General features: G+C 41.7%; 1 protein-coding gene across 1 annotated transcript in view; it reads right to left on the bottom strand.

The window, feature by feature from the left end:
* gldc (glycine dehydrogenase (decarboxylating)) overlaps nucleotides 1–20,609 on the bottom strand; it is a 205,793-nt gene extending 185,184 nt beyond the window's left edge. The window contains exons 1-2 of the mRNA XM_063049181.1: nucleotides 20,239–20,609; nucleotides 19,837–19,915 (exon numbers count right to left, since the gene is read on the bottom strand). Coding sequence (XP_062905251.1) covers nucleotides 19,837–19,915; nucleotides 20,239–20,532 — 373 coding nt within the window. The 5' untranslated portion in view covers nucleotides 20,533–20,609. The remainder of the gene's footprint in view (nucleotides 1–19,836; nucleotides 19,916–20,238) is intronic.
* Nucleotides 20,610–24,128: the final 3,519 nt, after the last annotated feature.

Raw genomic sequence — 24,128 nt, 5'->3', positions numbered from 1 at the left:
GTGATGGGCAGGTAAGGAGATAAGATGAGAGTGAAACAGGAATGTGGAATGGTGAAGGGGGGGTGGGGCAATTACTGGAAGCTAAGAGAAATCGATAATCATGCCATCAGGTTGGAAGCTACCCAGACGGAATACAAGGTGTTGCTTCTCCAACCTGAATGTGGCCTCAAAGTGACAGCAGAGGAGACCATGGACTGACATGATGGAATGGGAAGGAAGTGGAATCAAAATGGGTGGCCACTGACATGTCAGAATGGTAATGGGAAGTAGAATTGAAATGGATGGCCACTGGGTTATCCCGTTTTTGCTGACAGAGCGAAGGTGCTCATGAAGCAGTCTCCCAATCTATGTCGGGTCTCACGGATATACAGGAGGGCACAAAGGGAGCACCAGATACAATAGATGACCCCAAAAGACTCACAGACGATGTGTCGCCTCACTTGGAAGGACTGTTTGGGGCCCTGAATGGTAGTGAGGGAGGTGGCGTAGGGGTGGGTGTGGCACTTGTTCCGCTTGCAAGGATAAATACCATTGCAAGGAGGGAGATCAGTGTGGAGGGATGAGTCGTGTGGGGAGTGACCTCTGTGGAAAGTGGCAGGATGTGCTTGGTGGTGGGATCCCTTTGGAGATGGCAGAAGTTACGTTGAATTACGAGCTGGAAGCCGAGGGTGGAAGATGAAGACAAGAGGAATCCTATCCCTGGTGTGGCAGCAGGAGGATGGGGTGAGGGCAGATGTTAATGAAAGGGAAGAGATTTGGGCGAGGGCAGCACTGACGGTGGTGAAAGGAAAGCCTCTTTCTTTAAAGGAGGACATCTCAGTTTTTCTGGAAAGAAAAGCCTCCTCCTGAGAGCAGATGCAGTGGAGACGGAAGAACTGAGAGAAGGGGATAGCATTTTTTTTTAAAAGACAAGAGACAGGGTGGGAAGGGGAATAGTCCTGGAAGCTGTGAGAGTCAGTGGGTTTATAAAAGACACCAGTAGATGGACTGTCTCCAGAGATGCGAGACAGAGAGATCGAGAAAGGGGAGGGAGGTGTTGGAATAGACCAGGTAAATTTGAGGGCAGGGTGAAAATTGGAGGCAAAGTTGATGAAATCAATGAGTTCAACGGGGACGCAGGAAGCAGCACCAATGTAGTTGTCAATGTAGCGTAGGAAGAGACAGGGAGAGATACCAGTGTAGGCTGGCATCTACATGTTCCATGTAGCTAACAAAAAAGCAGGCATAGCTGGGACTCATGTGAGTGCCCATGGCTACACCTTTGGTTTGATGGAAGTGGGAGGAGCCAAAGGAGATATTATTGAGAGCGAGAACCAGTTTCCCCAGATGGCTGAGAGTGGTGGTAGAGGGGAACCCACTGGGTCTGTTGTCCAAAAAGCAGCGGAGAGCTTTAAGGCCCTCCTGATGGAGGATGGAAGTGTATAGGGACTGGACATCCATAGTGAAAATGAGACGATCGGGGCCAGGGAACTTAAAGTCAATGAAAAGATCAAGAGCGTGAGAAATGTTACGAATCCAAGTAGGAAGGGACTGAACTGGGGAGATAAATCAGAGTTGAGGTATGCAGACACGAGTTCAGTGGGGCAGGAGTAGGCAGAAACAATGGATCTACCTGCAAAGTCAGGTTTATAGATCTTGGGTAGGAGGCAGAAATGGGAGGTGTAGGGTGAGAGAACTATGAAGTTGGTGGCAGTGGATGGGATATCTCTAGAGTTGACAAGGTCTGTGATGGTTAGGGTCCTTTTTCCTGGAGTGATGGAGGAAGAAGGGAGAACTAATAGTCCAGTTCTGGAGACGCTGTGCTAAGAAAGTATTTTAAACACAGAGCTGAACCTTTTAAATATGCAACATTCAAATTCTGAGTCTCAGCAAAATACTAGAAGGAAAATTGATCAGGATTATTTGCTAAATTATATCTTGGAGGGAATTTGTGATGGAATTAAAGATGATTCTATGAATCATAGATTCAAACACCACAGAAATTAATCCTATCAGCCTACCCTGTCAGTGCCAACTATTTTTGGAAGAAATTGGGGAAAGCAGCGAAATGAAGGTGGGTGTTGTTAATACCCTTGACCAAAAGACACTTGGTGAAGTAGATGGATAAGAAAGCTTTAGAGGGATGGGCCAAACACATGCAAATGGGACTAACTAATGGGCAAGATGGCAACATGGTTGCTCACAGCAGCCTCTCTGGATCCAACAAATGGTACAAGTCCAGTTCATTGGTCCATTGGCACGACCGATGATGGTGGGGGGGAGCTGTGTGGCCTCGTTGTTGCACAGACCAGACTCTTATTCCTGGCTTCACCTTTTCAACCCACCCAGAGGAAGCAGGTGCCAGAGGCTGTCCAGGAGAGAACAAAGGCACGGCAGACGGGCTGGAATCCGTGCCACACTCCATTTAACTATACACCCATGTATAGTTGAATGTAAACTTGAACTTGAACTCAGGTAGGTTCCCTGGTCAGCTAAAGGGCCCGTTTCTGAGCCGTATAATTCTATGTCAAAGGTTGGTCTGTAATTGAGGAAGGGAGCAATAGGGGGCCAGAGAGAATGGAGGAACTGTGGAGTTCATAATAATTAGCACAAAGCCAGAAAGATCAATTCTGGCTACGACTGGTAAGGCAAGAATGGAGCTAGGTAAAGGTAGCCACATCAAGTTCAGCTGCAGGGGAGAAACAAAAGAGCTGGAAACAAGAGCTACAGGGTGAGCACATCTCACAGATCTGATACCAAATCAGAGTTACTTGATATAATTATAGTTGATTCAGTGCCAGAGGCAATGGGCTGAAACCAGACTGAAAAAGAAACATGCCCACTTTATGATCTGTGAGCAAGGAATTTTCCCACGAAAAGATAATGAAAAATAGAGAAACAAATCACAACTCAATGTATACAAGACATATTTTAGACTTACATCTGTGAATGCACAGAATTGAGTTTACCTTGTGTAAAAATAAAATATCCGGAAAAATAGTTCCAAATTGAAAGATTGCTCAGCAGTACACAATGTGCTACCTCTGTTGTAGGTAACATTGCATTAATGTACAGTTTTATAAAGTTATTTAAAAATTAAAATAGAAATATGTAGAGTACATCCTGGAGTCTGTAAAGAAATCAAGTGTATCAAGTGCATAAAGACAATCAGCACCATACACTTGTTCTGGTGATACATTTTCATCAGCAATGCTTTACAGAATTTAATGCCATGTTTTCTTAAACATGGCATTAAATTCTGTAAAGCATTGCTGATGAAAATGTATCACCAGAACAAGTGTACGGTGCTGATTGTCCGCTGAATATTCACAAGTACCTTCCATTTTCAGTTCATCATGATAGACCTTTGCTTGTTTCAGGATCAACATTTAAATTACACATTCACTCCAACACTGACAATACATGACTGAGCTCTTAAATTTTTTTGCTTTTTGCAGTGTTTTTCTATTTTTCCATTAACTTCTGCTCATTAAGCAAGGTCACATTTCAGAATGGTCTTTGGTGTGCAGAGACCTGTGAATCACCTGGGAATCTTCCCAGCATCTTATGGAACTTTCCATTTGTGACATCATGTTGGTGCTCAAAAAAAAATTGGTATTTCAGAGGTTTTCAGATAAGGGGCACTCAACCTGTATCTATTCTTGCCCTTGTACCACTAATCTGTTAGCCTATCATTTCAAAGATTTGGATCTTTGTAGATTGGTCAGCTTGGCCAACCTTCCCATGATTCCCTGCTGTGAGGAGCTGTTTGACCACAGCAAGCAGATTAGTTTAAATTGGCATTATGGTTGGCAGTGATACTGTGGGCTAAAGGGTCTTCTCTAGTTCTGTACTGTTCTATGTTCTATGTAATGACTATCACATGGAGCAGAAAATTGATTTGCTCTGCACTCCCCCCCAAATGAATTCAAACATCTTTTTCAAAAACTTAATTACCGATACAAGAAGAGGCCAAGTCACATGACCGATGCTTATAATAATCATCATCACAGGAATACCATTATAGTTAATAGCAAATAGTTGTAAACTGTTAATGTTTGGTCCCATGCTCACTTTTTATTTTTATATATATATATATATATATATATATACACACACACACACACACAACAATCTAAAATTAGAGACTTCAATTGAAAACTGCCACTCTAGATGCTTAACTTACACTCAAACCAAATATTAAATCAAGAACTTTGCTTCTCAAAATTCATACACAGCACCACATTTGTCATTATTTTTTCCCCCCTCAAACACCATTATTATTTTATAGATGGTTAAAATCTTATGGTTCTGCAGATGAACTTTGCTTATTTTTTTTTGCTGGACACCCACAGGCAGACTAGTGTTCTTAATTACCTCGTTATGTACATTAGCCAGGAACAACAGAGTTGACAAGATATGGTGTGGTGCTACACAAGAAGCATTTTTTATACAGCTGCTGCTTCAAACACAAACTAGCTTGCAGTAAACAAATATCTTTGATAAAAAGATGCAGATCTGCATCTAGACAAACAAATGAAGGCAGAAAACATTTCAGAGACTCAAAAATCAGCCAGAGTAGGGAAGGTTACAGAGGAAGAAAATTTTAAAACTGAAGGTTCTAAAAAGGACAGGAAAAGGGATTTTTTTGGAAAGAAATCCCAGAATACAAAGCATACACTGACCCCTGAAGGCATGGTGGAGAGTTGAGCTCCGACAACATAAAGGAGTAGTTTCTGAGGATGCTTTGGTGGATAAGCATTTTCATCAGGTTGAACAATGGAAAGCCTATAGAGGGAATGGCATAATTCAGAAACCTGATCTTTTCAGAACAGTGAAATTTCCTTTTGCTCATCAAAAAAAATGTTAAAATGGCCAGAATATTTGCTAGAGATAGATTGCCTTTCACACAACAACCTAAGGTACATACTGCACAAGGTTATACATGCAAGGCTAGTTCACATGGGATCCAGTGACAGCTGGCTAAGTGTCATATACAACTGGCTTGATGGTCAAAACAAAGCTGATCATGGAAGATTGCTCTTCCAGTCTGGATGCTCACGACTAGTGTTGTGCCACAGGGATCAGTGCTGGGCTCATCGTTTGTCATTTATACTAAGGATTGGGATGAGAATGTATAAGCATGCTTAGGAAGTTTGCAGATGGTTTTATTGACAGTGAGGGTGTTTATCATAAATGGTAGATCTTGATCAGTTAGGCAAGTAGACCAATGAATGGCAAATTCTGATTAAGTGCAAGGCTTTGCATTTTGGGAAGTCAAACACAGTAAACAGCCAAGCCCTAGAGCACACTGTAGAAGAGTTAAGTAGGAGAATATAGAATAGGAGTATAAGTACTCAGCCCTGAAAGTGGCATCACTGGCAGACTGAACGGTGAAGAAGGGGTTTAGCACAATAGCCTTCGTTAGTCCGGCCAACGAGTGTGGGAGTTGGGATGTTGTGTTGCAGTCCAAAAGATACAGGTGAGACAATAGACAATAGGTGCAGGAGTAGGCCATTCAGCCCTTTGAGCCAGCACTGCCATTCACTGTGATCATGGCTGATCATCCTCAATCAGTACCCTTTTCCTGCCTTCTCCCCATATCCCTTCACTCCGCTATCTTTAAGAGCTCTAACTCACTCTTTCTTGAAAGAATCCAGAGAATTGGCCTCCGCCTTCTGAAGCACAGCATTCCACAGGTGAGGCTGCATATGGAGTATTGTGTACTACGTTGGTTGCTCTGTTCTTGGAAGTATATCATTAAGAAAAAATGCAGAGGAGATTTACAAGAATATTGCCATGTCTTGAGGACCTGAGTTATAGGAAGCAGTTAGGCAGACTTTATTCCTTAAGAGTGCAGGGATGAACTTAGGGATAAATAGAATCACGAATACACACAGTCTTCGACCCAGAGAAAGGAAATAAAAAACAGGGGCACAGATTTAAACTGAGGGGGAATAGGTTTAAAAAAATGACCCAAGGAGAAACTTCTTCGTACACAAGTGCTTGGAATGAACTGCCAGAGGAAGTGGTTGAGGCAGCTACAATAGTAACAGTTAAATGATATTTGGAGAGAGAGGCACATGGAGAGGAGAGGAGAGGCAAACAACGGTGAAGGAGCCAATAGTGGAAGCGATTTAAAGGTCTTGTTAGGTGAGTAGAATAGACATTAGTAAAGGAAAGTCTTTAGATGTCAGGACATAGCCAGTTGGAGCAAAGGTAAGCAAATGGAGATTGTGAAATAAAGCTGACTGCAGGAATACTGATTGCTAGATGGGCAGAGTAATAACAGAAGGACAAGGTCATAAATTGAAGCACTCAATTGAAGGGAGAATGGAGGCAATTACTGCCTGGCAAAGGAAGCAAAGTCCCATTTTTCAAGGTTGAGTTTATTGTTATATGCACAATTACTTGCATGCACAGGTGCAATGAAAGATTTTTCACATGAACAGAGCATTATACAAGTAGGATTCACAAGGGAAAAGAAACAAATTAAATGTAAATTATACACAATTATTGCAAGAAAGAGCACAATTAGAACAAAATATCCATTTTAGTGTATAGTGTTGCTATACTGAGGTAGTGATTAGGGTTTGCAGGTCAGTTCAAGAAGCAAAGGAAGTAGCAGTTCTTGAACCTGGTGGATAGTTGGAAGCACCCTTTGCAGAGAAGAATCAAGTACTACAATGAAAAGTAGTACTGATGAAATTGTGAAATCCTCATGTAAATATTGTAACACAAATGCTATCAACTGGTGGGAAAAGGCACCAGCAAACACTGCTTCCAAGGGTGACATCCTCCAGATAGTTCACTGAACTACTTCTTTCATGCCTTCCTTCCACCCCCGCCAAATGTGGTGCTGCGACTGTTGGAGTCTGTGATCTACATTCTAGTGGTCCGTTTTCTGGCCGACTGAGCGATCTGGCACTTGGCTGCCTCCAAGGTGCCTGTGTCGGGAGGAGAAGATGGCGACGCGATGCAGCACGCGCGGCCTCTCCAGTAATGAATATCTGTTATCTATCAAGTAGGAGGCCGTGCACAATTCTGATTTGATGGAGGCAGACATGAAAGCACGGAGGAACATCTGGTGAAACTTCTGAAATGCCCGTTTCACTGCCGCTGCTGCTGTGCGATCCAGAATCTCCGGAGGGGAAGGCCCCGAATCCTCGGCTTTGCCTGTTGTTTGGCGGCTGGTGCCAGAGTCGAAGCGCTCGGCAGAGATAGTGCTCGGTGTCGGAGGGCTGACTGATGGCTCTAAGTTTTCAGACGGACACAGAGTCGGACTGTGGTTGGGTGCTTCCAGGATGCTGCATCAGCAAGTTTGCGGCGCTGGAAGCTCATGACAGGGAGAGTTTCTCCCTTCTACCGTCTGCGTGAGATGTTGGGGCTATCGGGACTTTGAGACTTTTTTTTAAACCGTGCCCATGGTCTGCTCTTTATCAAATTACGGTATTGCTTTGCACTGTTGTAACTATATGTTATAATTATGTGGTTTTTGTCAGTTTTAGTCTTGGTGTTGTCTTGTGTTTCTGTGATATCATACTGGAGGAACATTGTATCTTTTTTTAATATAAGCATTTCTAAATGACAATAAACCAGGACTGAGTGTCCTAATAATCTAATCTAAAGATCCCCCTCTCTGCTCCCGATGGAAGGTCCCTGCGTTTGAATGGTCTCGCTCCCCCTCAATACTATCGGAGGATGGTACCAGAGTAAGGTTTAATCAACAAGGCTTGTGGACTGGGGTCTGTAGTACACATTATTATGCATTCCTCATTTCCAGTTGCTCCTTATTTTCATTGCTACAGATGTCCCCCGCTTTTCGAACATTCGCTTTACGAAACTTCACTGTTACGAAAGACCTACATTAGTACCCTGTTTTCACCTTCAGGTGTTTTCACTGTTACAAGAAAAAAAGCAGCTTGCGCCCCAAGCAGCCGCTCTCCCCCGGATTCTCGCCGGCATTGCTTAAACATGTGCCTGTGAGCAGCCGTTTGCAAGATGAGTTCTAAGGTATCGAAAAAGCCTGAAAGAGCTCGTAAGGGTGTTACACTTAGTGTAAAACTAGACATAATTAAGCGTTTCGATCATGGTGAACAAAGTAAGGACGTGAGTTTGGCTTGTGGAAACTGACAAACATTATGTTGAAGAGGTTTTGGCATCCCGTGACCAAGAACTGACAGATGAAGAGCTGATGCAATTAGAAGAAAAAAGGATAACAATCCAAACCGAATGAGTAATAATAAAGTACGACTTTAATTTTGAAAGGGTACATCAGTTTAGGAGATATTTGCAGGATGGTTTGAGTCCTTACAAAGAACTGTGCGATAGAAAAATGCGCGACACTCAGCAGTCAAGCAAGCCTTCCACATCAGCCACAGCAGACGACGAACCTCAACGTTCAACATCCAGGCGGGCAGTCTAGGAAAAGATGAGCTGCCTGCTCTAATGGAAACAGATGACGAGATGACACCCCAGTATCCCACCACCCCAACCCCCGGGCCACAGATAGATACCGATTCGCAGAGAATGCAACGGTAGCCGGGAGGCACAGAGCACATCTTAAAGCCGAAATAAACATGCTAATTAATTACGTGTCCAGCAGCACCTATTTAATTAGCTTGTTTATTTTGGTTTTTCCTTAAAGATGTGCTGAGTGCCTCCCGGCTACCGCTGCATTCCTGCATGCTTTGCGGCAATGTATCGCTCGGCGGCCTGGAGGGTGGGGGCCACTGCACCACCCAACCTGCGATGACTCAGTCTAACATACCATCATCAGTGTGCTCGGCAAGCTATCTTCCCGATTCCCGTAAGTGATACTACACTGTACATACATTATTTCTACTTTATATAGGCTGTGTATTTTTACGTGTTATTTGGTATGATTTGGCAGCTTCATAGCTTAAAGGTTACTGGAGAGAGTGTTCTTGCCAACAGCGCTTGCATGAGATTTTCTCCCGAGAGCGCTTGCATGAGATTTTCGCTACGGAGAACAGTTCAGTAATGATTGTGGAAAGTATTTCTACTTTATATAGGCTGTGTATTTATCATATCATTCCTGCTTTTACTATATGTTACTGTTATCTTAGGTTGTATGTGTTATTTGGCATGATTTGGTAGGTTATTTTTGGGTCTGCGAACGCTCACAATATTTTCCCATATAAATAAATGGTAACTGTTTCTTCGCTTTACAACATTTCAGCTTATGAACCGTTTCATAGGAACGCTCTACCTTTGGATGGCGGGGGAAACCTGTATTTGGGCAATTTAGAATCAGGGTGGCCTGTAGATAACAAACACCGAGCTGAACTGAAATATGCCTAGAGTCTTTCGATTTTGTGTTCTATATTCTGTGTTTTTCACTCGTAGTTTTCTGTTGCTGTTTGTGTGTTTTTTTTCTGCACATAGGGTGTGGGGTTGATGTTTTTCTATGAATGAGTTCCATGGTTTTTCTTTGTTTCGTCACCATCTGTGAGGAAGACGAATGTTAGGGTTGTATACTGCATAACTACTTTTGATAATAAATGTACTTTGAATTTTTGAAGATGTTTGTATCAGCATAATCAGAGTATCTTTGAATTCTCATTCAAAGTGCTCGCCAGTGTCTAACGTTAACAGTACATGAGTCAACTGGCTTGTTCAAGAATTTCACCAGTGTTGTGTAAAAGGTTTTCTTTGTGTGCTGTACTGATCTGAGCCATAATTAAGAGGGTCACTGGCCTCTAATGAGAGCCAGACTCAGGGTGCTGCTTAAACATACAAATTCCACCCACAAAGGATATGGGCCAAATGTAGGCAAATGGAATTAGCTTACTGTTGGGCATCTTGGTTGGCACAGATGAGTTGACCAAAGGGCTCACGAGAGACTTATCAAAACCTTATTCATAAAAATGGAATTAACCATAATAGCTGGGAAGGCACAGTGAATCAATAACCGTGTATTTTGAAGAGAAATCAGTGAACAAAGGTAGTGAACAAAGGTAGTGAACCTCAACATTATGAGTGAAGGACAAAGTCAAAGTTGAATTTATTGTCATATGCACATGTACACATATGGATAGGTGCAAAGAAAAACTTACCTGTGGCACCATTACAGACACGTAGCATCAGAAGGAATAAAAAGATTAGATTTTTATTGCAGATCCTCAAAAACTGCATTAAAAAGTGCTGCAATTCATACGGTACAAATTAGGGTACTAACCATCAAAATGAATTATGGCACATTTGTACAGGATGTTAGTGAAACAAGTCCTCTCCTTGACAGAACTTGCTGATCTTAGAAACAGAGGACAGTGGCCCCTTGATTTTAAACACTACAGAGGTTACAACAGGTAAATGGTCAGAATGTACGCCTATGTGCATTTGCCAAGTCTCAGCAGCAGAGTCGGTCCTCCATTCATCCTAGATTCCTCTGCCATTGGACCAAGATTCTAGTTCTGTCAATTCTAATTCAGTGTAGTAGCTTGTGAGCATAAATCCCCAATTAACAGAATTCAGACACAGGCACCACCAACAGCTCAGAAGTGTAGCAAAAGCAAGGCATCCTTGAACAGAGAGATGATCCAAGATTAGTTGAAGCGTTAAGATTACAATCTTGGGCCACAGGAAAGACAAAGTAGACTAATATGTAATTAACAGATATAATGATTTATAATTTAAAAAAGTTTGAGTTGTTTGAACTTTTTTTTACACTTCAAAAGTAACAGGTTTTAACCAAACTGTCACCTCTTTTTTGCATGTTTAAAAGTGACAAACCTAGAGTTTTGGAGCTGTTGGTTAAATGATGGATTTTTTAAATGCAGAATGATGGCTTAACTTTTAAAAACAAAACTTGCAAGGGCCCATTAAAAGAAACATAGTCATTGATTTTACTATAGAACAGAATCAAAAGAGAAAAATCAAGCCAATCTACATTATGTCACTACTTGTTGTCATGTTAATTGGATCCCCGATTTCCTCCCTTGCAGATTCCAGTCAGTTCGGATTGACACCAACATTTCTTCCAGAATCTCCATCAGCACAGGTGCACCACAAGGCTGTGTGCTTAGATCCCTGTTCTACCTGCTTTCACACTTATGATTGTGTAGCTGAGCACAGCTCCAATGCCATATTTAAGTTTGCTGATGACACCACTGTCATAGGCTGAATCAAAGGTGGTGATGAATCAACATATAGGAGGGAGGCTGAAAATCTGGCTGAGTGGTGCCACACCAACAACCTCTTACTCAATATTAACAAGACCAAGGAGCTGATTATTGACTGCAGGAGGCGGAAAAGACATCCATGAGCCAGTCCTCAGAGGATCAGAGGTGGAAAGGGTCAACAACTTCAAATTCCTCAGTGTTATCATTTCAGAGGACTTGCCCTGGGCCAGTAAGTGCAATTACACCTCTACTTCCTTAGGAGTTTGTTAAGATTCAGCATGTCATCCAAAATTTTGACAAACTTCTATAGATGGGTGGTGGAGAGTACATTGACCAGCTGCATCAGAGCTTGGCATGGAAACACCAATGCCCTTTAACAGAAAAATCCTACAAAAATTAGTGGACATGGCCCAGTCTATCACAGGTAGACCACTTCCCACAATTGAGCACATCTACACACATCACTGTCACGGGAAAGCAGCAATCGTCATCAGGAGCTCCCACCACCCAGGCCAAGCTCTCTTCTTGCTACTGCTATCAGGAAGAAGGTACAGGAGCCTCACGACTCACACCACCAAGTTCAGGAACAGTCATCACCCCTCAACCATCAGGCTCTTGAACCGAATGGGATAACTTCACTCAACTTTACTTACCCCATGACTGAAATGTTCCCACAACCTATGGACTCGATTTCAAGGACTCCTCATCTCATATTCTCAATATTTATTTGTTATTACTTTTTCCTATTTGTATTTCACAGCTTGTTGTCTTTTGCACACTGGCTGGATGCCCGTTTGGTGTAATCTTTCATTGATTCTATTATGGTTATTATTCTACTATGGATTTATTGACTATGCCCACAAGAAAAATCAATCTCAGGGCTGTATATGCTTACATATATGTACTTTGATAATAAATTTACTTTGAACTTGCGAGTAACATGCATTCAGGTGAGTAATACTGAAGTCAATAATGGAAGTGGACAAAGTACTGTGGAAATTTACTGTGCAAAAGGGCAGTTGACCATATATGCCTTTGTGAAACTTGCATGTGCACAAATGTAGATGACACCACAAGCATGGGTCCTGATTAGAATCTGCCTTCTTACAGTTTCTCAATCAAAGCATTCCCAGGTTTATATCGTTTCCCCTTAAAGTTATTCACTTACTGAGTCACGATCAAGTAAAAACGTGTGAATGTTTGGGTAAAGCAGTGGGTGGTCAGTAAATACAATTCGCAATAGCCCACAAAGTGTCCAATTTCTCTGTATTCTTTCAAGATCATTATGGCATCAAAGCCTGGAGGCTGGATCAAGGAAACTAACTTAAGTTACATCATGTGTCATAACTTGAAATCAAATGGTGACTTCAAAGCACTTGAGAGCTTTGAAGGAGGTAAAAGCAGGAATTCTTCTGAGAAAAGTAATAGGACATGGAAGCCAAGCTTGATTGTCCTAGAGTTTCTGGAAACAAAGCTGCACATGTTTATGGTACATAATTCACAACCACTGATATTGAGTTGGGGCTTTGCCTTAAGAGGCTGGTCGGACACAATGACATTGTTACACAAGGATTTTCAGCATGCTTTTGTTTTTAAGTTTTGGAGTTCAATGAAATGTGTTACGTGTTTCATTAAACATAAAATACCTCATGTTGTTTTATTTGTGAAAGCCTACACTATTAGTGTCTGAGAGAAAAGAAACCTTTCATTTCTTTGACTTCAGTATTAATAACCTGAACTCATGTCACCCAGAAGTTACTTCTAAAAACAGCTGGAGAGGTGCGTGGATTGGAAAAGTATAGAAGGCTACAGTCAAAAGCTGCAAAGGGGACTAACTTGGATGGGGTATCTTGGTTAGCATGGACCAGTTGAGCTGAGCGGCAGGTTTCCATGCTGTATAATTTCAATCAGGCAACAGAATTGAGCCTGAAGCACAAGATATTATTCAAGTTTAAAGAGAATTCTGTAGTTACCACATGACAAGCAGATATTTTCAATTTAAACTACTGCTACAACGAAAACAGTATAGAGACAACTGCAGCAGTCTGGAGTTCAATTTAACTACTTTCTTACATGGTGCTTCACATCAAAGCAAATGAAAGGAGGGAAGCGTTCTCTTCTCATTTCCTTTCTGCACAGCAGTTGCTGTAATAAAGACAGAAATACATTGAGGTACAAGAATGCAGAAAGAGATCAAAAGTGGAAAATACTTGGGCAAGGAACCTCATGTGATCTTAAACTTATCCATTCTAGAACAAGCCTTTATTGATTCACTGTTTTATTCTCTTTTTTAAAAAAAAATCAATGCCAGGGATTTGAACACTACTTCTCTGCAGCAACATTTGCTCCAATTATTGAAAGAACCTCAGGACTGTACTTCAAAACATCTCTTAATGCATACACATTCCATTACTAAAGTTTAAATTACATTAGCAACACAAGATTTTAATGTAATTTTTACTTAACTCTCTGCACATAATGCAGGATAAAGCGTGTCTTCATGTGTGCCTACAAAGTGGGGCAGGGGGAGGTCAATATTTAATTTTAATGACTAATCAATTAATTTACTGATTATCTGTGTAAAATAGTGCCTATACAATTGACATACAACTCCTCATGCTAAAATGTTGGGGGCATTATAAAGTTTGCAGATAAATACAGAAATACTTTTTGTGGTTGATAGGGAGAACGCTGGACACTGTAAAATACCAAGGGAAGTCAACTGATAAGACAGATGAACTCAATTTAGAAAAGGTATAAACAACTGCACTTGAAGAACTCAAATAAATAAAATGGCAAGATATTGATCAGTGAAGTGGAACAGAGGGATTTGTCCAAGGATACAGGATAGGTCGATAAACTATTCCAGAAGTTCTACCAGATTAGCCACAGCAGAGCACAAGAACAATATTTACGAATTGTGTCAAGACCAGCTTGAGTATAGTAGACCATTCTACATACTATATAATTGAAAGGACAGGAAGGCACCAGAAGTACTACAGAGGAGATTTATCAGACTTTGCCAGTTATAAAGGAATTTGGATGGGCAGCAGTTATCTCTTTAGAACAGAGGAGGCGGAGAGATTCAATGAAGGCATGTAGGAGTTTCTCAGAAAACTGAAAGGAGATCACAAGGGGCAATGATTTGAAATAATACTGTATGAAAGTCACACAAGACTCAGTCATACCAAAGGTACCAAGATCTTTCACTGAGAACAGAACCTACTCAGCTTCTACACTCAGACGGTAAACTTGCCTGCATAATATCCTCAGATGCCCTGGCCCTCTTGCTGTTCTACAAGTGCAAATTTTACCAATTTGTTTCAGTTTTGATAATGGTGAAGGTGGCTGTTAATGCTAGCTGTTCCTAGACATGTCCAGGTACAACTTACCATTTTTAATGCAATGTATTGCTATATGAACAAGACAACAATCGCTTGGCAAGAGAAATTTGGCATTTCAAAGAGTCACAGAGTATGAAACAAGTCGCCTGGCACACTGACACTGCACCAAACATGAAATACCCGTTTTCCATTAAACCAGTTTTATTATCCCACATTCCCATCAACTCTCCTGGGACCCTCCTTGCACTTTAGGAAGAAAGCAAAATACCCGAGAGAAACTCAAGCAAATCACCAGAACATGCAATCGCCACACAGCCAGCAGCAGAGTCAGGACTGAACCTGGGTCTCTCGAACTCCAAGGGAGTGGCTCTACCAGTACAGCTACCCTTCATTTGGTACCCGAATGAGTGTGAAATGCAACTGAGCATCTCCTTCACAAAATCAGATTGATTATTGATTGCTCAGGGCAAACAGGAAATACAAACTCAGACAGAGAAAATGAGAGCTATGACAGAGAAACTGGAATAATTTCTGAAAACAAAACTCAAATCTTTACAAATATAACTGTTTATTTAACATCTAAAAAAGCATATTGAACTTCTTGACTAGCAAGTTAAATTTCAGAGCAAGGCTGACAACAATTGGCACTGGTAGATTACAATAATAGGTTAACAGGGCATCACTGATAGGGTGGTACCAGGGTACTCCTGGTGAATTAGGTTAACCTACTTGTTTAAACAGGGTTGTTTCCCAGTTAACAAGGTACACATGGTAAAGGTGAGTGATGTGAAATTTAAGGTCAAGTTGATGGATACGAAAAAGAGTATAGATTACTGGTGAGTAAGATTGACGTGATTGCTAGTTTAGATTTGATGGGCAGATTAATGTTGGGCAGAAAGAATGACAATTTACAAATCAGTGAATTCAAATGAATCAAGGACAGTGGAAGCAGACAGACTCATTGTCTTTGTTCTTGCCGCATGCTTGGGGATGGAGGCTGCCATTTTGTGAAGACACTCTATTCTCCATTTTGTAAGCTTGACATGCTAGGCTTGATCAAAGTTTTAAGGAAGAAACGATACTTCAGGAAATCTGCTGGACTGGAGATCATTTCCAAATAAGAAGTTACTTGAGAGATGTTCTTTGGTTGCTTATAACATGCAGGTTTGTGAATGTTGGGGTTGATGCCTGCCTGAAGTGATTCCAGCTCATTGCTGATTAACAACAAAGAGCCATAAATTATCCACTGTCACTTGATGGGAAGAGGGCAATATATTGATGCTGGCTTGGAGCAGAGCCAATAACAAGGTGTTAAAGGACAGACACATGGCCTGTGGCCAATGACACTGAAATGCGATATTTCAATTGATAAGGAATGGATACAAAAGTGGATGCTTTGTGTGTGCTGGTACATTGCAGATACAAGCGTAAGCAACCCTGCGTGAAACACATGGTGAGTGAATTGGGACAATGAGGAACACCTGGCCAGCGTAAACTCCTTTGCCTGGGTAATAGCTTTGCTATTCTTTTGACTACTCAGGAGAGTCAGGGATACTTAGTGGGTGTGCACACAGGTACTTAGTGTATGAATTCATGTACTTGTTAGTTTAAACAATAAAGGTACTGGTCAGTAAATAGACCCCTCTGTGCCTCACTAATCATCATTATAAGTAGTTTTTTTTTGTTTACAACCTCGGTTTCTTCCTCTGGAATCTGAAGTATGAGAAACAGGAACAAGTGATGAAATGTGTGGCTTGCTCAACTTGAATCTATTGCAATAACTTAGCAACATTAGACAGTGACAACTTAACATTATCCTTAAGCTCACAGTATATCCCGGAGACTTCACATGCACCCAGTACCTACAGATTTACTCGCGCATTAGCAGTGCTGGTCAACGTTGATCTACCAAGGCAATTAACATGGTCCCAGAAGACTGATACGTCTGAAAAGTAAAAGCCCATGGAATCAGAGGGAAAATGGCATAATGAATCTACAATTAACTCAGTGAGAGGCATCAAAGGGGTTAAAGCATTATATCAACTGGGTGGGTTCACAGTAAGGTTATACAAGGCTCACTCAAAAAAAGTTGTTGATTTACTTGATGTTCCTTGTGCTAAAATGCAGGGAACACCATAAAGTCTAGAGATTGATACAGAAATTAATTTTGGGATGGTTACAGAGAAAGCTGAAGACTATTGGAAAGTATCAATGAGCAAGCAGCTGGCCAGATGACAAATGAACTTTAATCCCAGGAAGTGTAAAGTATTGCATTTGACAAGCTCAAATAAATACTGTAAAAAGGAAAGACACTGATAAGTGAAATGGAGCAGAGACACCCTGGATTATGTGTGAGAGTAGCAGTCATGTTGATAAAAGAATGTCTTTAAGAAGTTCTACTAGACTGCTAAATGTATAGAACAGGATGATCACGTAGGAAATGAGTAAACTACTAGCCTGGCCACAGTTAGAATATGGTGCACAATTCTAAGTACCACACCATCGAAAGGCTTTCAGGGCACCAGAAGTGGTTCAGAGAAAGTTTGGATCTGCAGTTGTCACTTCCAAACAGCAGAATTTGAGAGAGGTTTAATTAAGGTGTCCAGGAATTTATGAGGGAGCTGAAAGAGGAGGGTGACTGGGGCAAAGATTTGAAATAATTGATAAAGAGAAATTGGAGCAGAGTTTCCCAATAGGGTAGCAGAGACAGAAATGTTCTTATCTGCAATGTACAGTGCAATTGACCATGAATAGGAAAGTGGAACTAGAAAAGATAAGAGTTATTTTAATAGCTGGCATTACAGTCCAGGCACTACTGCCTTCCTATTCTGACTTTATAGTCAACTGAAAGTGATGTAACTGAGAAATGTCCCAATATGAAACACTTGTACAAACTACAGCATGTCTCCGACCCTATTAAATTCCCCAGACCTTTGATCTTAATTAACAACTTTACAGTGGAATGGTAACAAATACTGTTGTGAAATCTGAGTTTACAAGATTGTGGGGATTATTACAGTCAAATTGAGTTGTCCTCAAGAGAAATGCAAGTTGACTAGGCAGAATCTTTCTATTAGTTGCCTGCATGCGAGTTTTTTTTTAAAGGCAAGATAGCTTTCTGGCTCAACCCCTAAGAAATGTGCTTAAGTGTCTAAAGTGGCATTTTGACTACGAGTACCATGATGAAAAGAAATCCTACCTGGTTGGGAAAAAGCAAGATTATTAATAGGCAGCACAAATAAACAGTAGTTGCCAGCTCGCGGCTCCAGCAATCTGGTTTAATCCTGACCTTGGGTACTGTGTGTTCAGTTTACACATTCTCCCCGCTGCTCCTGCTTCCTTCCACTTCCCAAAGACATGAAGTCTAGAAGATCAATTGTCAGTGCAGGCAAGTGCAGAATCTTGAGGGGAGTTAACAGGAACGTAGGAAGAGTAAATGGGATAAGTGAAGGATTAGTGTAAATGTATGTGTGATAGTTGCCATGGACCCAGCGGTCCAAGGGGCTCGTTTTTACACCACGACTTTACGGCTATGATCAATTTCCACAGGGCAAGGGAGGGTGGTACAGAAGATCTCTTCCATATCATCTTTACTGAATTGAATGATATGATAAACCTGCACTTCAATGCATTACTCCCCACCGATCTCCCTCCTGGCACTTATCCTTGTAAGCAGAACAAGTGCTACATATGCCCTTACACTTCCTCCCTCACCACTATTCAGGGCCCCAGACAGTCCTTCCAGGTGAGGCGACACTTCACTTGTGAGTTGGCCGGGGTGATATACTGCGTCCGGAGCTCCCGATGCAGCCTTCTATATATTGGCGAGACCCGATGCAGACTGGGAGATCGTTTCGATGAACATCTACGCTCTGTCCGCCAGAGAAAGCAGGATCTCCCAGTGGCCACACATTTTAATTCCACATCCCATTCCCATTCTGGTATGTCTATCCACGGCCTCCTCTACTGTAAAGATGAAGCTACACTCAGGTTGGAGGAACAACACCTTATATTCCGTCTGGGTAGCCTCCAACCTGATGGCATGAACATTGACTTCTCAAACTTCCGCTAATGCCCCACCTCCCCCTTGTACACCATCCATTATTTATTTATATACAGACATTCTTTCTCTCTCGCTCCTTTTTTTCCCTCTGTCCCTCTCACTATACCCCTTGCCCATCCTCTGGGCTTCCCCCCCCCCACCCACTTTTCTAATGAAGAAAGTGTTTGGTACACTTGCTTTCACTGGTTAGGGCAATGAGTATGAGTTGGGATTTCATTTTCTCAAAGATGTTATTGGGACCACAGCTGGAGTATGATCTGCTGTTCTGGTCACCCAGCATAGAAAGAATGTCATTAAGTTTGAAAGGGTGCAGAAAAGATTCACGAGAATGTTACTTTGTGTAGTAAGCTTGAGTTATACAAACTGGGGCTTTTTTCCCCTCCCTAGAGCATAGGTGACCATACAGAGGTATATAAAATTACAAGGGACACATATTAAGTGGATAGTCAGTCATTTTTTCCAGGGTAGTGGGAATCTCAGACTGGAAGACCCAGATTTAAGATGAGACAAAACAAATTTTAAAGGGCCATTCAATACACACACAGTGAGAGGTATGTGAAATGACGAAGTAGTAGAAGCAGGTACACTACAATAGCAACATTTAGAAGACATGAGCAGGTACCTCGATAGGAAGGATTTGGGTCAAATGAAAGCAAATTGGACTAGGTTGGGTAGGCAACTTAGTCAACATGAACAAGATGGGCCAAAAGGCCTGCTGCTGTGCTGTATACTTGTACCAATCCATGACTCGACAGCAAAGGCTTTCAGAACTTTAAGTGTAGGTGCATTTACTTTTCAATAATGTGATCACAAAATAGTAAGATTTGAGTCACATCTGGCAGTTTGGTTTAGGGAATCAGGCTCCACACAAGCCCGAAACCTCTTGACTTCAAGAAAATACAAGCAAAAAAAATATTGGTGGTGGTCATGAGAGTGGCGAAACGACAATCAGACGCAACCCGAGCGATAGCGGGGGTGAGGGCAAACTATCCCAGTTACAGGACTTGCATGCTTGCACTTGGGCTGATGAAATCTAGACCAAATCGGGGGCTGAGGCGCCGGAGCAAATGAACTTTACACGGTGTTAAGCTGCTTTATCATCGCAATGCCCTCCCCTTCCCTCGTGATTTGTAGAGAAAAAAAGCACCAGACTTCACCTATACCTAATAAGGCTAAGGGTCCGGGTCGCATCTGAAATTTATGTTGCAATGTAGCAAATAAAAGGAACACTGCTCGGCGTCTTTCCAAACCTCTAGCTTTGCGTTCCAATCAACATTTATTAATTGCAATAATGCAGTTTACTCACATACGGGGTCGTCCATTCTCAAGGGTCTAGCGAGGCGGATGCTCTTGGGAATAGTATTGTCAATCAGTTCGTCAATACTCTAGCAGTGCAAAACAAAAAAACATGAAATACATTAAAAGCAATTCCAGGAATAAAATGCAAAACTGTAAACACTTTCCACCCAAAACTTTAATTTGTAAAGTTACAAATTACCCCCCCCCCACATCTTCAGTTGCTGCCTAGATTTTAAAACAAGCGTTTCTTATCAAGTGGAAATCCGAAAAAAATGCTCCCAACCACTCGATCTGGAAGTTGCAACATTACATGCACTTTGGGGACTTGCTCGGGGATACCCTCCGACCACTTTAAACTTGAAGTAAAACAGTGAGCAGTAAAGAATAGAGAGAGAAGAGATTTTTTTACCGCCACTCCTAACGTGTCCAGCATTTCTCTCTTCTCTTTGTCTCCGGGTCCGATGTGTCTCTCTGAGAAGTCATCGTGCCTTGGGAGGATGTTGTCCATCAGCCTTGCCCGGCTTGCATAGGTGGTGGCCAGAGCTCGTACGCTCCCGGTTGGGGCATCTTGTTTTCCTCCACAGTCTGTGCTTAAAACCAGCAGTCTGCCTGGTGCGAGCCTCCTTCCTCCAAGTTTCTGGCAGGTGTGGTTTAGACTACGACCAGCTGCCAGGAATCCCCAGGATTTCACACAGCGTTGCATTCTCGCCAGCTCACTGCGCTCACTTTTCAGATTAAAAAATCACTTGGGGTAATGAACTAAACCGTAAGCGTAGCGACACCGCTTTATATATCAACGTCCAATCAAGTGCCTCCGTAACCATGACGTACGGACAAGCCCCCCAAACATTATATTTTAATGCAAGCATTTGTTTTTCCCTCAAACTAACTCTCTTTCGTGTACAGTTGAGAATTCTGGCAGTTGTGTGGCTCTGCATTTGCATGCATTGCATGTTCTAGCGTCTGAAAAAGCGTCTTGCATTGCAAGATATTTAGAAGGGAAGGTGGTAATACTTTTCAGTCACGCATACTATCGGACATTTGCAACTTCTGGTGCCATCTGCTGGGAACAGGTCGAAAGTGCTATTGTCGAAATGAATCTCACGTCAGGTATGGTATTATTTTCCAGAAATAATCTTTATTCACAACACTCACAACACGCTGGAGGAACTCAGCAGGTCGGGCAGCATCCGTGCAAACGATCAGTCGACGTTTCCACGGATGCTGCCCGACCTGATGAGTTCCTCCAGCGTGTTGTGAGTGTTGCTTTGACCCTAGCATCTGCAGATTATTTTGTGTTTATCTTTATTCACAATATGTTCATTTAACAATTAGAATAATGAGATACAGCGTGAAATAGCCCTTCAAGCCATGCAGCCCATCAATCCTACGATTTAATCTTAGCCTACTCATGGGACAATTTATCATGATACAACCCACCAATCAGTAGTCTGTGGGAGGACACCAGACCACCAGGAGGAAACGCAAACAGTCATAGGGAGAATGTAAAGGCAGTGGCAGGAATGGAGCCCAGGTTGCCGATACTGTTGTCACGTATCCCGTGATGGGAATAAAGAACCAGCAGAGATAGAAAACACTTTAGAGTCCAGTATTGCTATTAACTAATAATATTTATTAGTAACTACGCAATACAGGAATATAAATGTAGATAAATCAAACAGGTTAGCAATGATTACATATATAAGTAAGTATATCAGTAAGTGTGGAAATATATGTATGAAAAACCAAGCTTCCTTAAGTCCAGGGGTAAAAAGATACAGTCTTACGATGATGAGTAAAGTTCAGTTCAGTTCAGTTCGTGGTATTGAGTTGAGTAGTGATGGAGAGAGCGGGAGAGATTTGAGTCCTCAGGTGAGCTGACGCCATCGATCTTCTGGTTGTCCTTCGAAATCCTTTAAAAGTCACCGACTGTGACTTTAACAAAGGGGACTGGTTTTCTGTGGTGGAGCTATCCCCCCAGGCAAGGGTGGACACATGGACAACTCCCCACCAGTCAACCCCTTTTCCTTTCCACTGCAAGAGCGATGGATCGATCTGCCTGATCGATCCTCCAAAACCCACTTTTTCTGCGGGCACAACAATGCTCATTCAGTGTCCAAACATGTGTCTGAGGTCTATCATCTGACTTCCTATTTTATCTTCCCGTGCTGAGCAAAAACTGTCATTCAAGTAACTCCTCCTTCCTCTCTCTGTGTAAAAAATGCAAGCAGGCGAACTGTCCTTGAGAAGTATCAACAACCTGCTGAAAATCATAACATCGAGTATCCGTTAAACAACACTGCCTTCAGTCACCAGAGCAACTTACAAGCCGCTTGGTGCTGTCTCCAACTCAGCAGAAATCCAGAAGTTACTTCCAGTGCCTTAAACTGACAGTCCAACAGTTAGTCTTCATCTCTCTCTCTCTCTCTTTCCAAAACAACATGTTGGTGTTAAATAACTCTCTCTCTCTTTTCAAAAGCACAGTTCGTAGGGGTAATTCAGGACCCCGTCACACTCCCCTTCTTCAGAAAAAAAATTCTGACGAAGGCGAGAATTTTTTTTACTCTAAATGTAAAGTACAGGGTCTAAAACAATACAAGTAAAATCATCAGATGACAGAGCAAAAATGTGTACAATTTCCAACTTAATATCTGGATAACTAATCAGCTATAATATTGTCAGTACCTTTCATATGTTTGATATTTAAGTCACATTCTTGCAATATCAGACTCCAATTTGACAACATTCTATTCTTATCCTTCGTCTTAGTTAAAAAACACCAAAAGATTATAACCCATGTAAACCACAAGTGGTCTCTGGGCAACAGAAAGATTTCGAGGCCTCTGCACATAGACCTCAAAATGTTGTAAAGCCAGAATAAGTGCTAGTAATTCCTTTTCAACAGTTGAATAAATTTTCCGGTGTACATTAAAGTTCTTTGAGAAATAAGCTACTGGATGTTCAAGGAAGTCAGTCACTCCTTCCTGTAACAGTACTGCCCCAGCAGTTCGTCACTAACGTCTGTTGCTAAAGAAAATGGCTTTGAAAAATCAGGTGCTTTGAGCACAGGACGGTTTTCAGACGTTCAAATGCCTCCTGGCAAAGATCACTCCATACAAATCTTTCACTCTTCCCCACTCTATCAATAAGTCATCCATTCTCTTTCCTTGTTCTTTCTTGTTTCTAATTCCTTGTTCAACCTTTTTACTTTTCTCAAAGTTCATTCTGTGAAGATGCTGTTTCATAGGCTGGGCTGAATTATAATGACGTGATGCACTACACCTGTGCACCATTTCAAAATGCCAATCAGTCCTCTCACTTGCTTTTGCGGTTTTGGGTCCAACTGATGAACCTTATCAGTAATATTTTCCAAAACAATGGAATTCTGACATTTTGGTGAGACTAGATTCAGTGGGTAAACATGTTTTTCCACTCCATTATCAGATTCCATGACTCCATTTTGTTCCATAACATTTTGCAATTTTAGCAAACAAGTGTCTTATTTTGATTCGATCATCTTGTAAACTTCCCTTTGCAAGGACACAAAGCTTACTAAATCTTTCCCAGAATTTTAAAACATACTTGAACACACTGACACATTTTTCTAAATCAGACCATAGTTCTCTGAGTAGGGTCAAAGGTCCTTTTGGCCTGTAACTGAATACAGGTTTCAACAAACTATCCTCCAATGCCTTCTGAATCGAATCTCCAACAATAAATAAGAGGAGGGGAACCCCCATCCCAATTTTTCCCATTTCTCACACCATATGCTCATGGTCCTAAGAGTTAAGTTGAGCCGTTCCAAAGCTCCCTTGGACTCTGTGTGATATGTAGATAACACCATGTGCTTAGCTTCCACTTCTCTAACTATCCCCAGGAATGTTCTCGAAGTAAATTTACTACCCTGGTCAAATTGAATTTCCTTGGGCAGACCTACCAGTGTGTAAAATTTACTGAATGCTGTTACCACAGTCTTGGCCTCGGTGTTTTCAAAAGACACTGCTTCAGGGGACCTAGACACAGCACACACAATTGTTAACACAGACTGATAACCAGCTGCAGTCTTTTGCAATGGGCCTACACAATCCCCTATGACCCTAGGAAAAAGTTCACTAAAAGCAGATATTGGTTTAAGTAGTGTTACCTGATTAACCTGATTAGATTTCCCCTCAACTTGACAGATATTGCAAGTCCTGTTACAATTCACAACATCCTTTCTTAAACTAGGCCAGTAAAATTCCTTCATAATCCTGTTCACTGTCTTTCTCACTGCATGAGGTCCACCGAAAGGCATACTGT

Source organism: Mobula hypostoma, chromosome 5 (assembly GCF_963921235.1).
Source record: "Mobula hypostoma chromosome 5, sMobHyp1.1, whole genome shotgun sequence".
In the NCBI taxonomy this organism is placed as follows: domain Eukaryota; kingdom Metazoa; phylum Chordata; class Chondrichthyes; order Myliobatiformes; family Myliobatidae; genus Mobula; species Mobula hypostoma.
Note: the sequence above shows the minus strand (reverse complement) of the source record. Positions and strands in the feature narration are given on the sequence as shown.